Source organism: Diabrotica virgifera, chromosome 3, assembly GCF_917563875.1.
Source record: "Diabrotica virgifera virgifera chromosome 3, PGI_DIABVI_V3a".
In the NCBI taxonomy this organism is placed as follows: domain Eukaryota; kingdom Metazoa; phylum Arthropoda; class Insecta; order Coleoptera; family Chrysomelidae; genus Diabrotica; species Diabrotica virgifera.
This window is the reverse complement of record NC_065445.1, coordinates 238,759,006-238,776,186: the sequence shown is the minus strand read 5'-3', so window position 1 is coordinate 238,776,186 and position 17,181 is coordinate 238,759,006. Positions and strand designations below refer to the sequence as shown.

The 17,181-nt window shown below is 34.9% G+C and overlaps 1 protein-coding gene across 1 annotated transcript; it reads left to right on the top strand.

Annotated features, from left to right (window-relative positions):
• The first annotated feature begins 13,857 nt into the window (after positions 1–13,857).
• Positions 13,858–15,344, top strand: LOC126882709 (uncharacterized). The gene is made up of 3 exons (XM_050647691.1): positions 13,858–13,935; positions 14,005–14,722; positions 15,307–15,344. The coding sequence occupies exons 1-3, from the start codon at positions 13,858–13,860 to the stop codon at positions 15,342–15,344; spliced, it is 834 nt and encodes a 277-aa protein (XP_050503648.1).
• The last annotated feature ends 1,837 nt before the right edge of the window (positions 15,345–17,181 follow it).

Sequence of the window (17,181 nt, the reverse complement as noted above, 5' to 3'; positions counted from 1 at the left end):
CAACATAAGCAGATAAATCAAAAAAGAAAATGTTAAGAAAGCATAATTCTACAATCGAGTTTTAATTTTAATATTTTATATATGCTGGAATATTCCACAGGGTGTTCCGAATTTTAAGAAAAAAACACAGTATGCTTGTTACACCCGATATAAAATGACATTTACCTGTTTAGCAACAATATTATTACAACGATATTCTTAAATAATAAGGCTATAACATACTAAAAGAATCACTCAAATCGGATCACTGGTTTATGAAATACGAGACATCAAACATGTCCCATTTTTAAGGTTAGGTTAGGTCAAGAAATTTCGTAATTATTAGATACCCTGTGTATAGCCTTATGTTCTTTTTTTAACACAATCGTCTAGTCCGTACCTGCGTGTGACTATACGACAAACGCCAAACCAAACAAACTCGCATCGTACTTGCTCGAGTAGTTTCCTTAGACTGAAAATAGAGTCAAGTGTTCTGAATCATAGCAAGTGTGAACAATTGAAATACGTAGTATTTTCACTTGTTTCTTGATATTCTTTTGTTTTTGTATTCGCTATTTGTGGATGAGTTTTTAGGTTGTCGGGCAATTGCCGACCGTTCGTCTTTCACCGTGTCTTCTTTTGTTTTCTTAGAGATTTATGTAAAGTTGTTCTACGAGTTTTTAGCAAGGAATCTCGGGCGGTGGAAGAGGGGGAGGAAACGAATAATGGAAATATGATGTTATTAAGTTAGATCGAGACGTAGAGACTGTTTTTTTATGAGACGCGAAGACACGATAGAAGTTAACAGATGTAATTGGTTTTTATATTATCAACTTAGGTAAAAGTGTGCATAGACTTTGTATTAATAATTACAGGCCTTCTTCTTCTTAACGTGCCTTATTAAGTCCCCTTGACGTTGGCGATTAACATGGCGAAACTGTTTCTGTCTCGAGCTATTCTAAATAGTTGTTCTGCTTTGCTTATTCCTGTCCACTCCCTGATATTCTTCAACCAAGAGGCCTGCTTTCTACCAATTCCTCTGCGTCTTTCGATTTCACCCATCATAATAACTTGAAGAATATTATATCGGACTCCCCTTACTACATATCCAAAATAGGCCGTCTTTCTATATTTGATGTTAAAAAGCAGCTCGCGAGCAGCATTTGCTCTATTAAGGACTGCAACATTTATCAGCATAGACGTCCATGGTATTTTTAGTGTACGTCTGTGCAGCCACATTTTTGTGAGGATGTATTTCTATTTATTAAAGGCTGCCCACTACCCTTCTGTCTCTTACGATCTCTTTCCTTTTTTTTCTTTTGTTATTTTTGACCTATAGGTATATGTATGGTATTTCAATTGGAAAGCAGAAATACTTTAATGCTGAATAGGGGTCATTACCGCGGTTCTACATCATGGACAGCAAGGATAACGAACATGGAAGTCCTAGGAAGAATGAAGAAGGAACCGGAGAATGTGTTTACCACCAAACGCATAAACGCAGTATATGGGACACGTTATGAGAAATCAGCACCGTTACTCCCTGCTGCAGTCCATATTGCAAGGTTAAGTCAAAGGTAAGCCAGGACCCGGTAAAAGTAGAATACCATGACTGCGGAATTTGAGAACATGGTTTAAGAAAACATCAACAAAACTGTTTGGAGCCGCAGTGAGAAAGGTTATGATTGCCAATATGATTTCCAATATCCGAAACGGATAGGAACCAGAAGAAGAAGAAGAACGCGGTTCTAGATATATTACATTACATCTTCTAGTTACAAGGGGTTATATCGATTTTGACCATTTCTTTCTAGATCCACAACTTTAGAACAACCTTGTATATATTTTTTGATATTTGGTTACACATATATAATTTTTCATTTAGAACCCAAACCACCCAACTACTAATCACAAGAAAAATCCAGGTCCGGATTAACAAAAAATATAAATTCATTGTGACCTTGAAAAACACCCTGTGTACCTATTGGTAGGGGACAGGGGAGCCCAAGCAGGGATTTTTGCAGTTACTCGAGCGCGTCAGAATATGACATGGAAAGAAACCTTGTATCCTGTAAATGTACCCCTATCATATATTGGATCTGAATACAGTAAAGTTCGTTAAGGGGGGCCCGAAAAAAAAAATCTATCCTTAGAAAAACTCGAAATTGTCAGATTAAGATAAGGTAAGTTAAAGTACATGCAGAACAGTGTATATTTCAAAAATCGGAGCGGAGCGTAAGGAAATCGGTAAGCCCCAAAGTTTCACAAGAAAAAAGCGAATATTTCGAGAAATAAACGACTGATCGAAAAACTAAAAAATACGCGTTAATATTTTTTCAAAATCTATCGAATGATGCCAACAAGACCCACCACCGCGAGGGATGGGGGTAAATTCAAAATTTTAAATAGGAACCCCGCGATATTTCGCGAAATAAACATCAATCACATCAAAAAACTGCTAAATACACGTATTAAATATTATTGAAAAATCTATTGAATGACACCAAAGACGACCTCCCACGGAGGAGGGGTGGGGAGTTGCTTTAAAATATTAAATTGGAAGCCCCCATTTTTTATTACAGATTAGGATTCCTTGCTTAAAAATAAGTAACTTTTATTCGAGAGATTTTTTCGAATTATGGATAGATGGCGCTATAAACGGAAAAAACGATTGCTCGAAATGGAAAATTAAATTAAAAAAATGGAAAGTCCCTACTTAAATGGAAAACTTTACTTAACTTTTTTTCGTTTTAGGACCCAATTTTCACAACCCAATAGGTCCCCATAACGCTCGAGTAACTTTAGCATAGGTACTTTCCTCCCCTACTATATAGAAATTTTCAAAATTGGTTTCAAAATTTTCAAATAGTTCTCCTCATTTTTTTGCGCAGACAATTTAATGAATTTAATGACTCCAACTCTGAATCGAATGTAAACAAAAACTGTCTTTATCTTTTCCATTTTTACTCAGTTTTGAGTATTTAGAAACTGTCTTTCGGTCCTTTCCCTAGACCAAGAGAAGGTAAATGCGTGGCCTAAGTGTCCTCTATTTGCTTTCTCCTATTTTCGTCGTCTCTGTGATTATATATTGTAAAATCCGGAGATACGGGATGCAGCCAGAAAGCAGTTTATTAACGAAAAGTCTTAGATTTAAAATATTGTTTTCCGCAAATCGCCAGGAAATTTTGACATTCCTGTCAAAATTTCTTGAAGAAAAAGTCAGGACTTCCTTACTGTAAGGAAATGTCATTTCCTTACTGTAAGGAAATGATATTTCCGTACAGTTGTTAGTGTTCTACATAAATGATAGAAAACACATTGCTATTAAAACCTTGTAAATTACCTTAATCATTAAATTTTCTTTATCTGGAGCTTCCTGGATAAATTTTTCAATTTCTTCCTTCGTTAAAATCTTAGATTTCTTTGCCCTATAACCTTGAGCTTGCCGGTTCAATAAATAACAAAATTTTGAGTATGTAGATATATCTACATTGTGTTTAAGTGCAAGGGTTGACTTCAGCATTGAATAATTGGCCCATAATGTTGAAGATTTCATCTTTAAACAAAGGTCTAGGAAGTATGCCATTACAACATTTTCTGAGAAAGAACTCGTATTTTTACTCATGCGATAATCGATAAAACGTCTGTATGCATTTTCGTACTTTTCTCTTGATTTCTTTGGCAATAATTCTAATGAAGCAGTATTCACTGCCTCAACCAGCTCTGAAGGAGTCCCAGGAATGGAAATTTCATCATCACTTATCATTTTACTTTCGAGAACACCAGCAATTAAATTTATAAGCGTCAAGTTTGACAATTCAACTTCAATACGTTTCCATAGTAACCCAAGTAATTTTATTAGGAATTTCAAAGCACCATTTATTTGGGAATAAAATTATCGCGTTTTTTTTTAATCAATCAATATCTGTCGAATTTTAAACGATTTGCGGAAAAATAGTATGTTTACCTCGTAGGAAAAGCCACATTCCTGGACTCTGTGTTGCTAAGTCTCGGCTTGCGCCTCGACTTAGCAATCTTCACAGTCGTCCAGGAATGTTAAGCTTTTCCTACCCGGTAAACAATGTACTATTATTATATTTTTATTTCAATTACTCTAATTGTTTAAAAAGTAGTAACCTTTGTATCTAGGGCTTTTCGTTGTTTTCCTCGTAATACGAGAGATGTCGCTAGATTGCGTCTCAAAAGGTGGAATCTATGGTTTCCCTTAAATAGGCAGATTGGTTATATTCCTTTCAGAGTTGTGACTGCATAGCTTCACTGAGGAGGCATGAGGATGCTGAAATAGCTATATGGAGATGGTGGTCCAACTCTGAATCGAATGTAAAGAAAAACTGCCTTTATCTTAATGACTTTAATTTTGAAATTACATACATTGAAATTTTTAAGAACTTGAATTTAATGAATAAATACTCATTACCTGCTCAAGAAATTAGAGCGAACCATTAAAATTAGTGTTTTTGCTCTTTTCAAATATCCAAACGGATTTTGAAAACTTAAATATACAGGGTGTTGTTACAAGGTCGCAATGAATTTATATTATTCTTAAGCCGGACCTGGATTTTTCTTGTGATTAGTAGTTGAATGGTTTGGGTTCTAAATGTGTACCAAATATCAAAAAAAATATACTAGGTGGCAGTGGCGGCTCGTACCACTTTAAGAAGGTAGTGCCAGCACTCGGGCAGCCGCCAAAATTTTTAGTGACGGATTCACGATATTGTCAAAAAAAGGTATACTGACAACAAAAACTAAAAAAAATATGCGCGGATACTTTTATCTTATGTACATATCTAAGTTTATTGATCTGAGGTGCCGAGCAATTGTCCAACATTGATCAAAACAGTTCCGTAAATTAATTAATAATAAAAACCTCTTAACCTACCACCAGCATTTACTGCTGATAGTGCTTGAAAATTGTTATTACGATTTAGTCTCTATTTACCAATTTATAAAAATAATACTATTTCATTATTCACACACATGCACAAATTTTTGTAATGTCACTTTTAAAATTTACGACATATGAAGTTCATTCTTCTATTTTTTTGGTACCAAAGTTTTCAATGAATTTATAATTAAAATTATCAATACAATTTACAAAATGCTTTTCTGCAGATAGCATACCTAAAGCACTAGGTTTCGATGTAAACATCGGAAAACAGCGTTCTGCTTCAGATGTTGATATAGGAATGGTAACTAAAATACTTAAAAGTTTAACAGTTTCTTCAAATGTGCTTTTTAAACCTTCCCTCTACAATAAAACCGATAGCGAAACAGCCCCAGAGGTAGTAGGTCTGGATCCCGCGTATGAAAAAAAAAGTTGATTAATAGCAAGCTGAAAATTTGTTAATAGCTTAAGGGTGTCTAGTCGAATAAACTTTGATATATGGGAACACTGAAACAGGGGCAGTTTTAATTGTGGAACAGGTTAAAAATTTGGAACGGTCACAGCACGAAAACGGCACATTTATTTTGTCCGACAGAATAGACTTAAACTCCCCGAACAGAGATTAAACTCTCATGAAAAAATCAGACTGCTATTTATTACCTGTCATAATTCCTGTCATTTGACATATTCTACATGTTCCACTCATTAAAACGCCCATTTGGTGATAAATAACAGTCTGATTTTTGCATGAGAGTTTAATCTCTGTTCGAAGAGTTTAAGTCTGTTCTGTCGGACAAAATAAATGTGCCGTTTTCGTGCTGTGACCGTTCCAAATTTTTAACCTGTTCCACAATTAAAACTACCCCTGTTCCAGTGTTCCCATATATCAAAGTTTATCCGACTAGACACCCTTAAGCTATTAACAAATTTTCAGCTTGCTATTAATCAACTTTTTTTTTCATACGCGGGATCCAGACCTATAGTACTTAATTCGTCTCGCTAATACAGTACCTACTTCTAATTCAGTTTTAAACCGAGTTTTGCTTAAAAAATAAAATTGTCTCCATGGTTCATTAAGAAATGATTCGGAGAACTGATGCTTATAAGCAGAAAACTTCTCCGACATAAATAAATTAGAAACAACTAAATGTCCGGAGAAGGTAGACCTTTGAAAGATCTGGCACTTTGAATAATATGAACCTTTAAGTCGTTGTCTAATTCGGCGCTAAAATTGACCAGCTCCTTAAATATGCCTCTATTTCTGAATTTTCTTTTTCGTCGTGACCTCTTAAAGCTAACTCGAAAGCTCCACAACACCTTATAACATTTGTAGTTTTTTTTCTAGAGAAAAACCACCAAAAAACATTTTTTAAATTCTAATCTTTATTGTCAATTAATAAATTTAACATAAGAAATAATCAAAATATTATCAAAATACCCACGATCATGATGCACTAAAAGTTTAATTATAAATACAAAAACTTTTTAACAGAAAATATACATAATAAAAGCGACAAACCAGCACGTAAAGAAACTCAAAATAAATAGACCTGGCTTCATACCCTCGTGCCTGGCACAGAGATTCTAATGTTAAGGTATACTAATAGTCCAATATAGCTCTTTCTCTGTCACTTACATATAATGCTCGTAAAATCTTTCTCTCTTTACTCGTGCCAGTACTGACTTCGGCGCGAAGGAGATCCTGTCGAATACTCTCCGCTGTCGGCAGGGATTGTATTGCGCCCATAGTTGCCATATTTTATATAATTTATGAAGATCAAAAGAAATACACACAAAAAAATTAATAGGAATTAAAAAGTTTTGAAGATAAAAAATATGTTTATGGATAGTTAGCAAGGTAGTGCCATGGCTCTATGGCACTACCTCACGGGCCGCCACTGCTAGGTGGTTCTAAAGTTGTGGATTGGCGAATGGATTTAGTGTCCGCAGTCATATAAACCCAAACAAACAACAACAAAGTTGTGGATCTAGAAAGAAATGGTCAAAACCAATATAACCCCCTGTAGCTCGGTTATAAAAATCGGTGGGGCAATAAATTAATGTAGTACCTATATCTAGAGCTGCCTCAGTGACCTCTATTCATCATTCAAGTATTTCCGTTTCCCAATGAAACACACTGTATAAATGTATTTAGTCACAATTTCTTGTTTATTATGAGTTACGTTGTTTTTGAGAATATCTAGAGGAACTTTGTGTACCTACATTAAATTAAGTTGCTACATTGCAATTATTTTATCTAATTATATATTTAGCGATTCTTTTTATACTCAGACCGATCTTATTTTTACAGTGTAAGTAATATTAATTTTAATAAGGGCCTGACCTGAGCCAAAACAATAATTATTATGCAATCACAGTTTAACTGCTCAGCTGTCCAAACCGAACGTCTCTCAGGAAGAATATCGAACTCTGCATCGAATTTGGTTAAAGTACATGGTTTTGATCCATATGACTGTGAGGATTGGGACTGGGACTACCAGCAATCTGTAGTCTTACTCTTATCTAAAATAGACGCTAGAAATTTTGATAGATCATTAACACCATTAAACATAGAAAGCTGATATATTTTGGTCAAGTAATGAGAAACGCCCAGTAGTAGGAATGAAAGATGAAAAGGTGCTAGGATCAAGTAGAACAGGTTTTGAAAACGCTTGGAGAAAGCGGAACTATCTCACTCCTATTAAACGTGAAATAGGTCCAGATGCGGTCGTTGCATATGCGGTCAAGGTAATTTTCGTTTCAAAAGCGGTCAATCCAAAATATTTTGGCAGGTAACGTTGCACTTGCGATCAGACATTTTACTTAAAAGCTAGAAATTTAAGAAGGTCGTAAATTAGTAACCACCCGAGTTATTAGCAGGCCAGGTCGACCCTATTGAAATATTTTAATCCGCTTATCTATATTTCGAACAATAGGTAATGAAAACAGTAATGAATAAACCACAATAATCCCCTCATTACGGATTTTTGGAAAGTTTGTATTTGCCTAATTATAAAGGTTGGGGGAGAATTACCAAAATCTAAATATAAAAACAAATGCATATTATTTGTATATTGTTAGTTTGAGAGATTGTTTATTGCAGTAAGTAACAACTTTTAATAACTGAAAATTTTGAAGTGATTGAAACCACCAAGGGAAAACCTTCTGCTCTTCACGCTGGATATCCACTTTTAAATTTTTAATACTTTTTAACATTTGACACAAACAGTAAGGAAGCCAATTTATATAGAAATAATCAACGATTCACTAATATTTTATTTATGTGACACTAAGGTTTAGTAAATCAACTATCTTCATTTTTTTTAATTAGTGCAGATAATCTCACTAAACTCTCAAAAGAAGCAAGTTTTTTTATATCAAAATACTTTTTACCGTAATAAAATTATTAGTAAGCATTTTCTCCTCTTATCAACGTCTATGATAAATATTATTTAAATCATACAAAAATATGGTTATAGAATTATTCATGTGATAGTGGTAGAAAAAGGTAAAAATATTATTTGTTTATTAGGCAATGACCGCACATGCAACGATAAAATCAACATATTTTTGTATGACCGCAAATGCAACGATAATAGCCGTGATCGCAAATGCTACGACCGCATCTGCAACGACACCATTAAACGTAGCTTAAATCAGTAGTCGTGGCGATACCTGAGAACCCTAGGAGCAAGTATTTCAAAGAATACAGAACAATTAGTTTAATGAGCCATGAACTAAAGTTGGTTTTGAAAATCGTTCACCCTAGAATACAGAGTGTCCCGGAAAATAGTGCGTTCCTTTAAGGTATGGAGAGAATACACAATTTGGAACAAAAAAGTCCTATACCATTTTTTTCTAAAGTTAACCGTTTCCAAAAAAAAAAGTTAACATTGTTTTCCATAAATATACCTGTATTTTAATGTTTGGAAATTTTAATAAACTGGCAACATCGTACGCACTACGGAATAATAACATAATAAGAACTCGTTTGTGATTGTGATTAACAGTATTTAAAATAATCCAACCTAATAGTAGGTAATACTTATGTATTTACTATTTGTTTACTAAAATTATTTTCTTTTGAAATGTATTGAAATACCTATTGCATAATTTTAAACGAATTACACATCTTTTAACATAAAAACACATCTTTTAACTGAACTAGTATTATGTATTTAGTAAGGTTTAAATGGGTTGAATGCTGAGTATTGCTGAGGGCTTTAACTGAATTACATAGTTTTAATAGTTTACAGTTGAACTTAAATACACCAGATAATGTCTCAGTAATTTGTTTACTTGTGAACTGAAATAATTAAGTTGTACTTACTTGAAAATAATTATTATAGCGAATAGATGTTTCAAGTAACCTTTCACAAACACCATTCATAGGTAATAACATAATAGGTAATACACTCACTATTCGAAAACATTTTCGGCATTGACACTAAACAGGATTCTTTAAAACTATCTGTTTACTATCTATCTTCTATCTATTTATTTACATGGGACTGTCTATGCTTAAATTTGCGTACCGCACATAGTTGTCAGATTTAAATTTGCCTACCAAAATACATTTTAATTTTTTGGTCAAACGGTTGCATTTAGAAAAAAAATGTTATAAGAGTTTTTTGTTCTACATGGTGCCTTCTACCTATACCTTTAAGGAACGCACTATTTTCCGGGACACCCTGTATATACCAGATGTAAAGAAAACATTGGCAAATTTCAGTTTGGTTTCAAGTGTGATTTCGGTAGAAGGGAGGCTTTATTTGGCATTCAGAATCTCATACAGACATGTCGAGATGTACATGTTGATGTTTATGTCCGATTCTTTGACTACGAGAAAGCATGTCTGACATAGGTCTAGAAAGAGATATTTATATAATATAATAGCCAGTTTGAACAGGAATCAAAGATGACATAGAATTAAAGAACAGACGTCCGAAGAAGTTCCTTTTATTAAAAAATATCGACAGGGATGTGTGATCTCTTCGCTTTTGTTTAATTTATATGCAGAAAAGGTTTTTGGAGAAGATGTAGAAGACAGAACAGAAGATATAATTTCCGACGGACTAGTCATCAAAAACTTAAAATATGCTGATAGTTTTCCTAGTAACTTTAAAATATGATTTACACATTATTACTTTTATCAGCAGTAAAAGACCATAGTAAACAAATGGGTTTAAAAGTTTTCACAGAGATAACTAGATAAATGAATAGCCATCAGCAAAATAAATACTTCTATAGGTAGCTAAAAATCTAAATTCTATCAGGATAGATGGGGAAATAGTTGAGAGAGTAGAGTCATACACATTATATTTGGGCTGTTGTCTGGATGGAAAGTGGGACTTAACTGAGGAAATGAAAAGCAGAATAGAGGAAACTAGAACATCATGTAAGAAGATTGCAAAAGGTTGTAAGATTGCACCAACAATACACTAAGAATTTTCTTAAAAATGCGGTTATTATATTGTTATATCTTTAGCATTCTGCTATATAGAGTAGAACATGGCCTTTCACCGAAACAGTGTCTAAAACAATTGAAAGATCTTTCGATATCTGGATATATCGTCAAATCTTGAGGATATCGTAAATAGACAGAGTGACAAATGAACCAAAAAAGATCAAACTTGGTGTACTTTTGCCCACATGTCGACCCTGACTCAAAAACCTCTGCCAGGGGTATGGAGTCAGCGGCAGTATTTAGGTCCACTGCGAACAAGTTAAAAGTCATGTTACTGTTCTTGGAGGCACTTACAAAATAAAAAAGAAAAATTGGAAACAATAGTATTTAATTAAATTAAATTGAGACAGTGCAAAATTATTTTATCTAATTATATTTTCAGCGATTCCTTTTATACTCAGGCTGATATTATTTTAACAGTGTAAGTAATATTAATTTTAATAAGAACCTGACCTGAGCCAAAACAATAATTATTGTGCCGAGCGATGCAAACACGGTTTAACTGCTCAGCTGTCCAAACCGAACGTCTCTCAGGAAGAGTATCGAACTCCGCTCGGGTCGAGAGTATCAGATCGGCATCAGAAAAGGAAAACTTAGAAAAGGGAACGGAAAGCAAAGGCGCGAGAGGAGCGGAGGATCATCCGTCGTCGTTTTGAGCCTGGATGTCATCTGTAGTTTCGCTTTTTATATATATAAAAGGACCCACCGCTGTGACTGGAGGATATCGATTTTATACATCATGTCTCTACTGCGCTTTTCTAGTTTTATTAATCCCGTTCTGCAAATTACATCGAACTTCGAATGAACGGGATAGACGCAGGATGGTATCAAGCCATAGAATATAGCTTTTGCTCATTGCTTTACATACCAGGGACGGCCCGTCGGGGTAGGCAAGGTAGGCGCCGCCTACCCTCTTCAAATGTAGTACAAATGTAATTATTAATATAAATTACTTATTTCAAAATTGTAATTTATCAATTTTGACACAATACCTACAATAAAATAGCAAAACTTATCCAAATTATTTTTAAAAATATCCAAAAAAGTTTCTCCGTAGTTATAATTATTGTACGCTCCTTGTAGTATCAGTAGTACTGTATAAGATTCTATATTCTTCCTTGGTCAGGCACTTGAAAACGTAGCCTGAAATAGAACGACGCCAACACCGAATTGACGTGCGATCTCTCTCTGTTTACGCGAGCAGGCCTGCTGCAGGTCTGCTGGTAGCGACCGTATTCTACGATTTTGAAAGGGCGGATAGGCACAGAGTCTTATAGCCGGACCTACAAAATTTTATCAGTTGCTTCTCTTGTGTCTTTTGAAACTGTTTTAAATAATTGTTTTTTGATTTTGGCTGTTATTAGTAGGTTAAGTATTGAATAAAACTAGGTAGGACAATTTAAATTTGTTTATGAAAACTGAATAATAAAGAGGTAAATTTGAGATCGGTCTATTGAAGGGCATTTTAATTTTATATTAATTTAGTAATAATTCACTAACGACAAATAAATCTGTGAATAGTTATTTGTCAGTCGTCCATTATATTTTTATTGTGTTTCAATACAATTTGGATAATTTAAAGTTAAACTGACGAATTGTGTTATTAGATTATATAGATAATTAAAAATTTAAAGCCAGATTAATTGTTAACTTATCAATTTATTCGAAGAGTAAATTATTATTTGATACATACATAAAATAAGTAATATTTGACGTTGTTGAAACGTAGGTGTGTTAGTTTTATTGGTGGAAAAACTTTATTTAGTCATCGAATGTGAATATTTTAAACGTTGTAATATGCAGTTTGATCGAGACGCCTTTTTCAAGGCGCAAAAATCAAGAAAGATCAGAAATTATTTCAATGAGCCGGCCTTTACCAAATTTAACAATTTTATCCACAGATAAGACAAAAGACAATCGACCATTTTCGAGATCGTTTAAAACAATATGGTATGAAAATCATAAATGGCTAAGCGGAAGTTATTTTAAAAATTCACTTTTCTGTTGGCCTTGTCTGTTGCTCTCAAATTTGAAGCAAAATGTTTGGGTGAGTCAGGGATATTCAGATTTGAAAAATTTATCAGCAAGTGTAAAAAAACATGAATCTTCGAAAGAACATTTAAACAATTGCTTAGGTTTAAAACGGTTAGAAAAAAATAAACAAACTATTGACAGTGCTTTAGCTGGACAAATTTCTCTATCTAATAAGATATATAATGAAGAAGTTGAAAAAGATTGAAGAAGTTGAAGAAATTGATGTTACAATTCTGTTAGTAAAACAAGAACTTGCATTTCGCGGTCGTGATGAGAGCCATAATTCTTCAAACATGGGTAATTTTAAAGAAATTTTTAATTTAGTACATAGTTAAACGCGATCAGGAAATCCAGGATCATGTTAAAAAATAGAAGGGGTGTTCACGGGTTTGTCAAAAACAATACAAAATGATTTAATAGATTGCCTTGCCGATTACGTAAAAAATGAAATTTCAACAGAAATTAATGAAAGTCAATTTTTTTCTATACTAGCGGACGATACTACTGATATAACCGAAAAATCACAGTGTACTTTAACAATCCGTTTTGTTAACAAAGTTGGTCAGGTAACAGAAAGATTTTTAGGGTTTTTTGATGTTAGCGAGAGTAGATCTGCAGACGCTCTATATAGTTTAATTTCAAACGTGCTTGAGCCATATGATTACAAAAATAAATTAATTGCTCAATTTTACGATAGTGCAAGTGTAATGGCTGGCTCTTTAAACGGATTACAATCAAAAATTAAAGTAGATGCTCCAAAAGCAATTTTTACACATTCTTGCGCTCATAGATTACATTTAGTATTGCAAGACGGCTCAAAATGTATTACAAATTGTAGGATATTTTTTGTCGCCTACCCGAAGTATATGTGTAGCCTACCCGCATACTGAGGTCACGAGCCGCCACTGTTACATACCTTCACTGACTTTCCCTGAATCTGAAAACTCCGAACAGTACCTAAGAGTTGGTCAATTTTAATGAGACTTAAATGCAATATTCGTTTAAATTAAATTTGAAATACATATTAAGAAATAACAAAAGTAAACCGGCCCACGTTTTTTGTAAATTTCTAATAATTTCGGCAGCAGTAAGAAGACTCAGTGATGCCTTGAAAAACAAAAAGATACCAGTAAATCTAAAGAAAAGGGTATTCAACAGTTTTATTCTACCAGTTATGACCTGTGGAATGGAGACTGTGGCAGATTGGCAGTTAACCTACGACCACCTAATATATGTTGACCGGCTGGGGAAAGAAGAGGAGACGAATTAACGGACGTCTGTCAGAACACATTCAGAAACTCCGTAAAGAACTGTCATAGTTTTCTTACTTGTTTTAGTATGTAGTTTGTTGTAAATAAACCAATAAAATAGTTTAAAGTGTGCCCCGACTACTTTGCATCCCGCAAACCGGCCACATTGGTGATCCCGAGAAAAAAAAAAACTGTAAGTACAACGATTTAAATTCGACATTATGACAGATAACGACCAAGCAATGCCAAACGATAATGCTACACCATATGAAGGCAATGATCACCCAATAATTGCACGGGTAGGCATAAAAGCTCCAGAGTTTTGGCGCAATGAACCAGAACTATGATTTCTTCGGCTGGAGGCGCAGTTCCGACAAGCCAAAATCACATCTGACAACTGCAAGTTCGACCTTACTGTTGCTAGTTTAAACAGTGACATACTAATAGAAGTGGCGGATATTGTAAAGAATCAAACTGCTGGCAATGCCTACACACAACTGAAAGCTCGCCTTCTCAAAAGGTATAGCATTAGCTCAGATGAAAGGATCCACAGATTAATGGAGCTCACTCTGGGTAACCTAAAACCCACTCAACTTCTCCACCGAATGCAAGCTCTGGCCATGGATAACATTAGTACACAAGTTCTAAAATTTTTTTGGTTGGACCGCCTACCACCTTCGGTTCGAAGTGTTATATCTGTTCTTGATGGAGATCTAGAAAAGCTTGCTAAGAAAGCCGATAAGTACCTCCGATGTTCTAGTTTTCCAGTCATGGCTGTTACCGAAAGCCCTACCTTAGACAAAGCAGTGGCTGCATTGGATGACCAAGTGAGCGCTTTATCCAACAGATCAACTGTAGCTGAAGAACGGCAACAGATTCAAATGGTCAAGAGTACCAAGTCATCATCTGACGAGCAGTGTTACTACCATCGAAGATTTGGAGCACAAGCAAAGAAATGTAGACTACCCTGCAGTTTTACAAAAAAACGACCAAAGGGCGCAGTAATGGCGGCAACTGCAGCCCCTCACATACCACGCCGCATCTTCATTACCGATGGTGTTCTTCAGCTTCATGACACTTACAGCGGTATCAGCATATAGATTGAGAACGATACAGAGGGCGATTATGTAGGAACTATGTTAGCACGGGTTATGTTAGGAGTATTTCTGAGGAAACCTATACGAAATGAGGATAAGTGCGAAACAGGACGAAGGTGAAAGATGTATTTGAAAGAATTGCGCAAATGAAATGGAACTTTGTAGGACACGTGGCACGACAAAACATCGAAAGGTGTACGAGAAACATTGTACATTGGAGACCACGCGAGCAGAGTCGTAGTGGAGGAAGAGCACAAAAAAGCAAGACGACATCAAAGCAAAAATGGGGAGAAACTGGCACCAAATAGCACAAAATAGAGAAGAATGGAGAACTCATGGAGAGGCCTTTATCCAGGAGTGAATGCAAACAGGCTGAATAAGAAGAAGAATAATAATTTCTAGACATCTTGGGCATGACAGATGTTCCATATTTTCTTGTTTTTCACAGCAAAGTATTCTATTCGCACAGATAGCCAGTAGCAGTTTGCAGCTTCCACTTTATTTTGTTGGTCTTTACTGGGCCTACGACAGTTGTAATATGAAATATGGTTTAATGTCCTACATGTCTTCCAGTCGAAGATACTATCCGATGGCCTTACTTCTTGGGATAATTGGTTATACCAATTGCCGATCATATACACATATTGGATTTGTGATAAGACTGAGCAACGAGAGTGCGGTGGGAGCAGATTCACGTTGTTTTCTTGCAAACGATTTAAGGTTTAACGTTGCAATATACTGAAATACTTCTACTGCGTCTTGCCCTTCCGGTGGGGATCTATGGAGGAGTATCACCAAGCCACAGTCTTTATGCCTTACCGTTGGTACTGCTACACCATAATCTTTAAGTATATCTAATATTCAGTATTTGATAAACGGATAAACGGATGCGTCCGTCGTATCGATAGTAGCTTTAGGGATGGTGCTAAGCATTGTATTAGGTCATTAGGTGTGACGAATTGATCTTATCTGCGGCCTCTTAAAAACATTTCCACATAGTAGCAGTAGCTGTTTAACTATCCCTGTACCTATATCTGTTTAGTTGAATATCCTCATATTTATGTTAGGATTCTTTTTCCTTAAAACTCATTTGGAATGGTTTAAATTTTAGTCATCATAAGAATGTAATATTAGTTTTAAGCATGGACCTTCTTCGCGACCTTTTTCGTATGACCAAAAATAGTACTCCACGATAAAAAAAATTTCTGCAAAACTGAGAACCATCCTGAAGCATCTAGCATTAACACCACATTCACATTGTTGCTACGTTGAGACACCCTTACTGGTAAAGCTCTTTTTCATCATCCTCAAATACAGGGTGAAGATGTCAGTGTCACGTTGGCTGTTTCATTTTTATGTCTGACATAACCAGGCCAGTGAAAGAAAGATCCTGACGAACACTGATCTAGCTAAATAGTCTTCATATTCATTATCTTTCAATCCAATCAAATGAGCCTTCAACCAAGTGATCCTGTTACCTTCCTTGTTGTATACCGTAAGCTCAAGAGATAGCAGATTATCGAGCTATATTCCCAAAGCTGCGCTAGTAGTATAAAGGGGACTGGGTATAATAATTATTAGAACTCGCGCAGTCCAAGTAAAACCAATTTGTTGCCAATTTTTTGAAGTCTATCATTCCTAAGTTTTACGCCCTCATCGAGAATTTGGTCTATAGATATACTTACCTAGTTTTCATGATGATTTATCTTTTATGTATTGTGGTCACTAATTGATCTACTAGCCACTGTAATTAGTTCTTTATGTATTTAAACAAACACTATTGATTTTTTTACTCCAACGGTAAAGGTAAACTGAGATCAAATGTTTTTTTTTTCACCGCCCTCTTACATTCAGTGCTTTCGATACTTCACGCTATAATCTGTAGGCCAGAGTACAAGTTAGCAATAATTCTTATTTCTTTTTGGCTTTCAAAGTAATGTTTGCTTTATGAGTTTGCCATGTATTTGGCAAATGTCTACTGAAAATTTAGAAAGCGTAGAAAATTATTTTTTACCCCTGCTTTACTATATTATATCTCTTTCAATTGCCTTTACGATATAAATAGGATGAAAGAGATAAGGACATAAGTAAGGACATCGACGGGTCATATCCAATGAGATATCAATAAGACGAATACGAACCTGCTACATGACATTAATTTGTACAAACATTCTGTATAAAGACGTATGCGAAGGACTATTCTTACGAAAAATTTCTTTTTTACTCCATAAAATGTTAAGGTATAAAAACCTCGTCTAGAAGTAAATTGGCTATAAAATTTTAATAGATAGCATATTTGATGGGATATCAAGGACAAAAAAATCGTTGGGAGTAAAGGAGAGCCACTCCTTCCTCCTCCAAACCATCCCAATCACCTCCAACCCATCAATCGAATCTCCTAGTAAAATCGGCCCGCCCCGATACCCTTTTTCCTCGCAATATCGAAAA

Excerpts from the sequence above, each read along its gene's own strand:
- LOC126882709 (XM_050647691.1), top strand. The coding sequence starts at position 13,858 with ATGACAGATAACGACCAAGCAATGCCAAACGATAATGCTACACCATAT. Across the intron at positions 13,936-14,004 it reads ATCACCCAATAATTGCACGG|TTCCGACAAGCCAAAATCAC; the intron begins GTAGGCATAAAA and ends CTGGAGGCGCAG. Across the intron at positions 14,723-15,306 it reads GCTTCATGACACTTACAGCG|TCGAAGATACTATCCGATGG; the intron begins GTATCAGCATAT and ends CATGTCTTCCAG.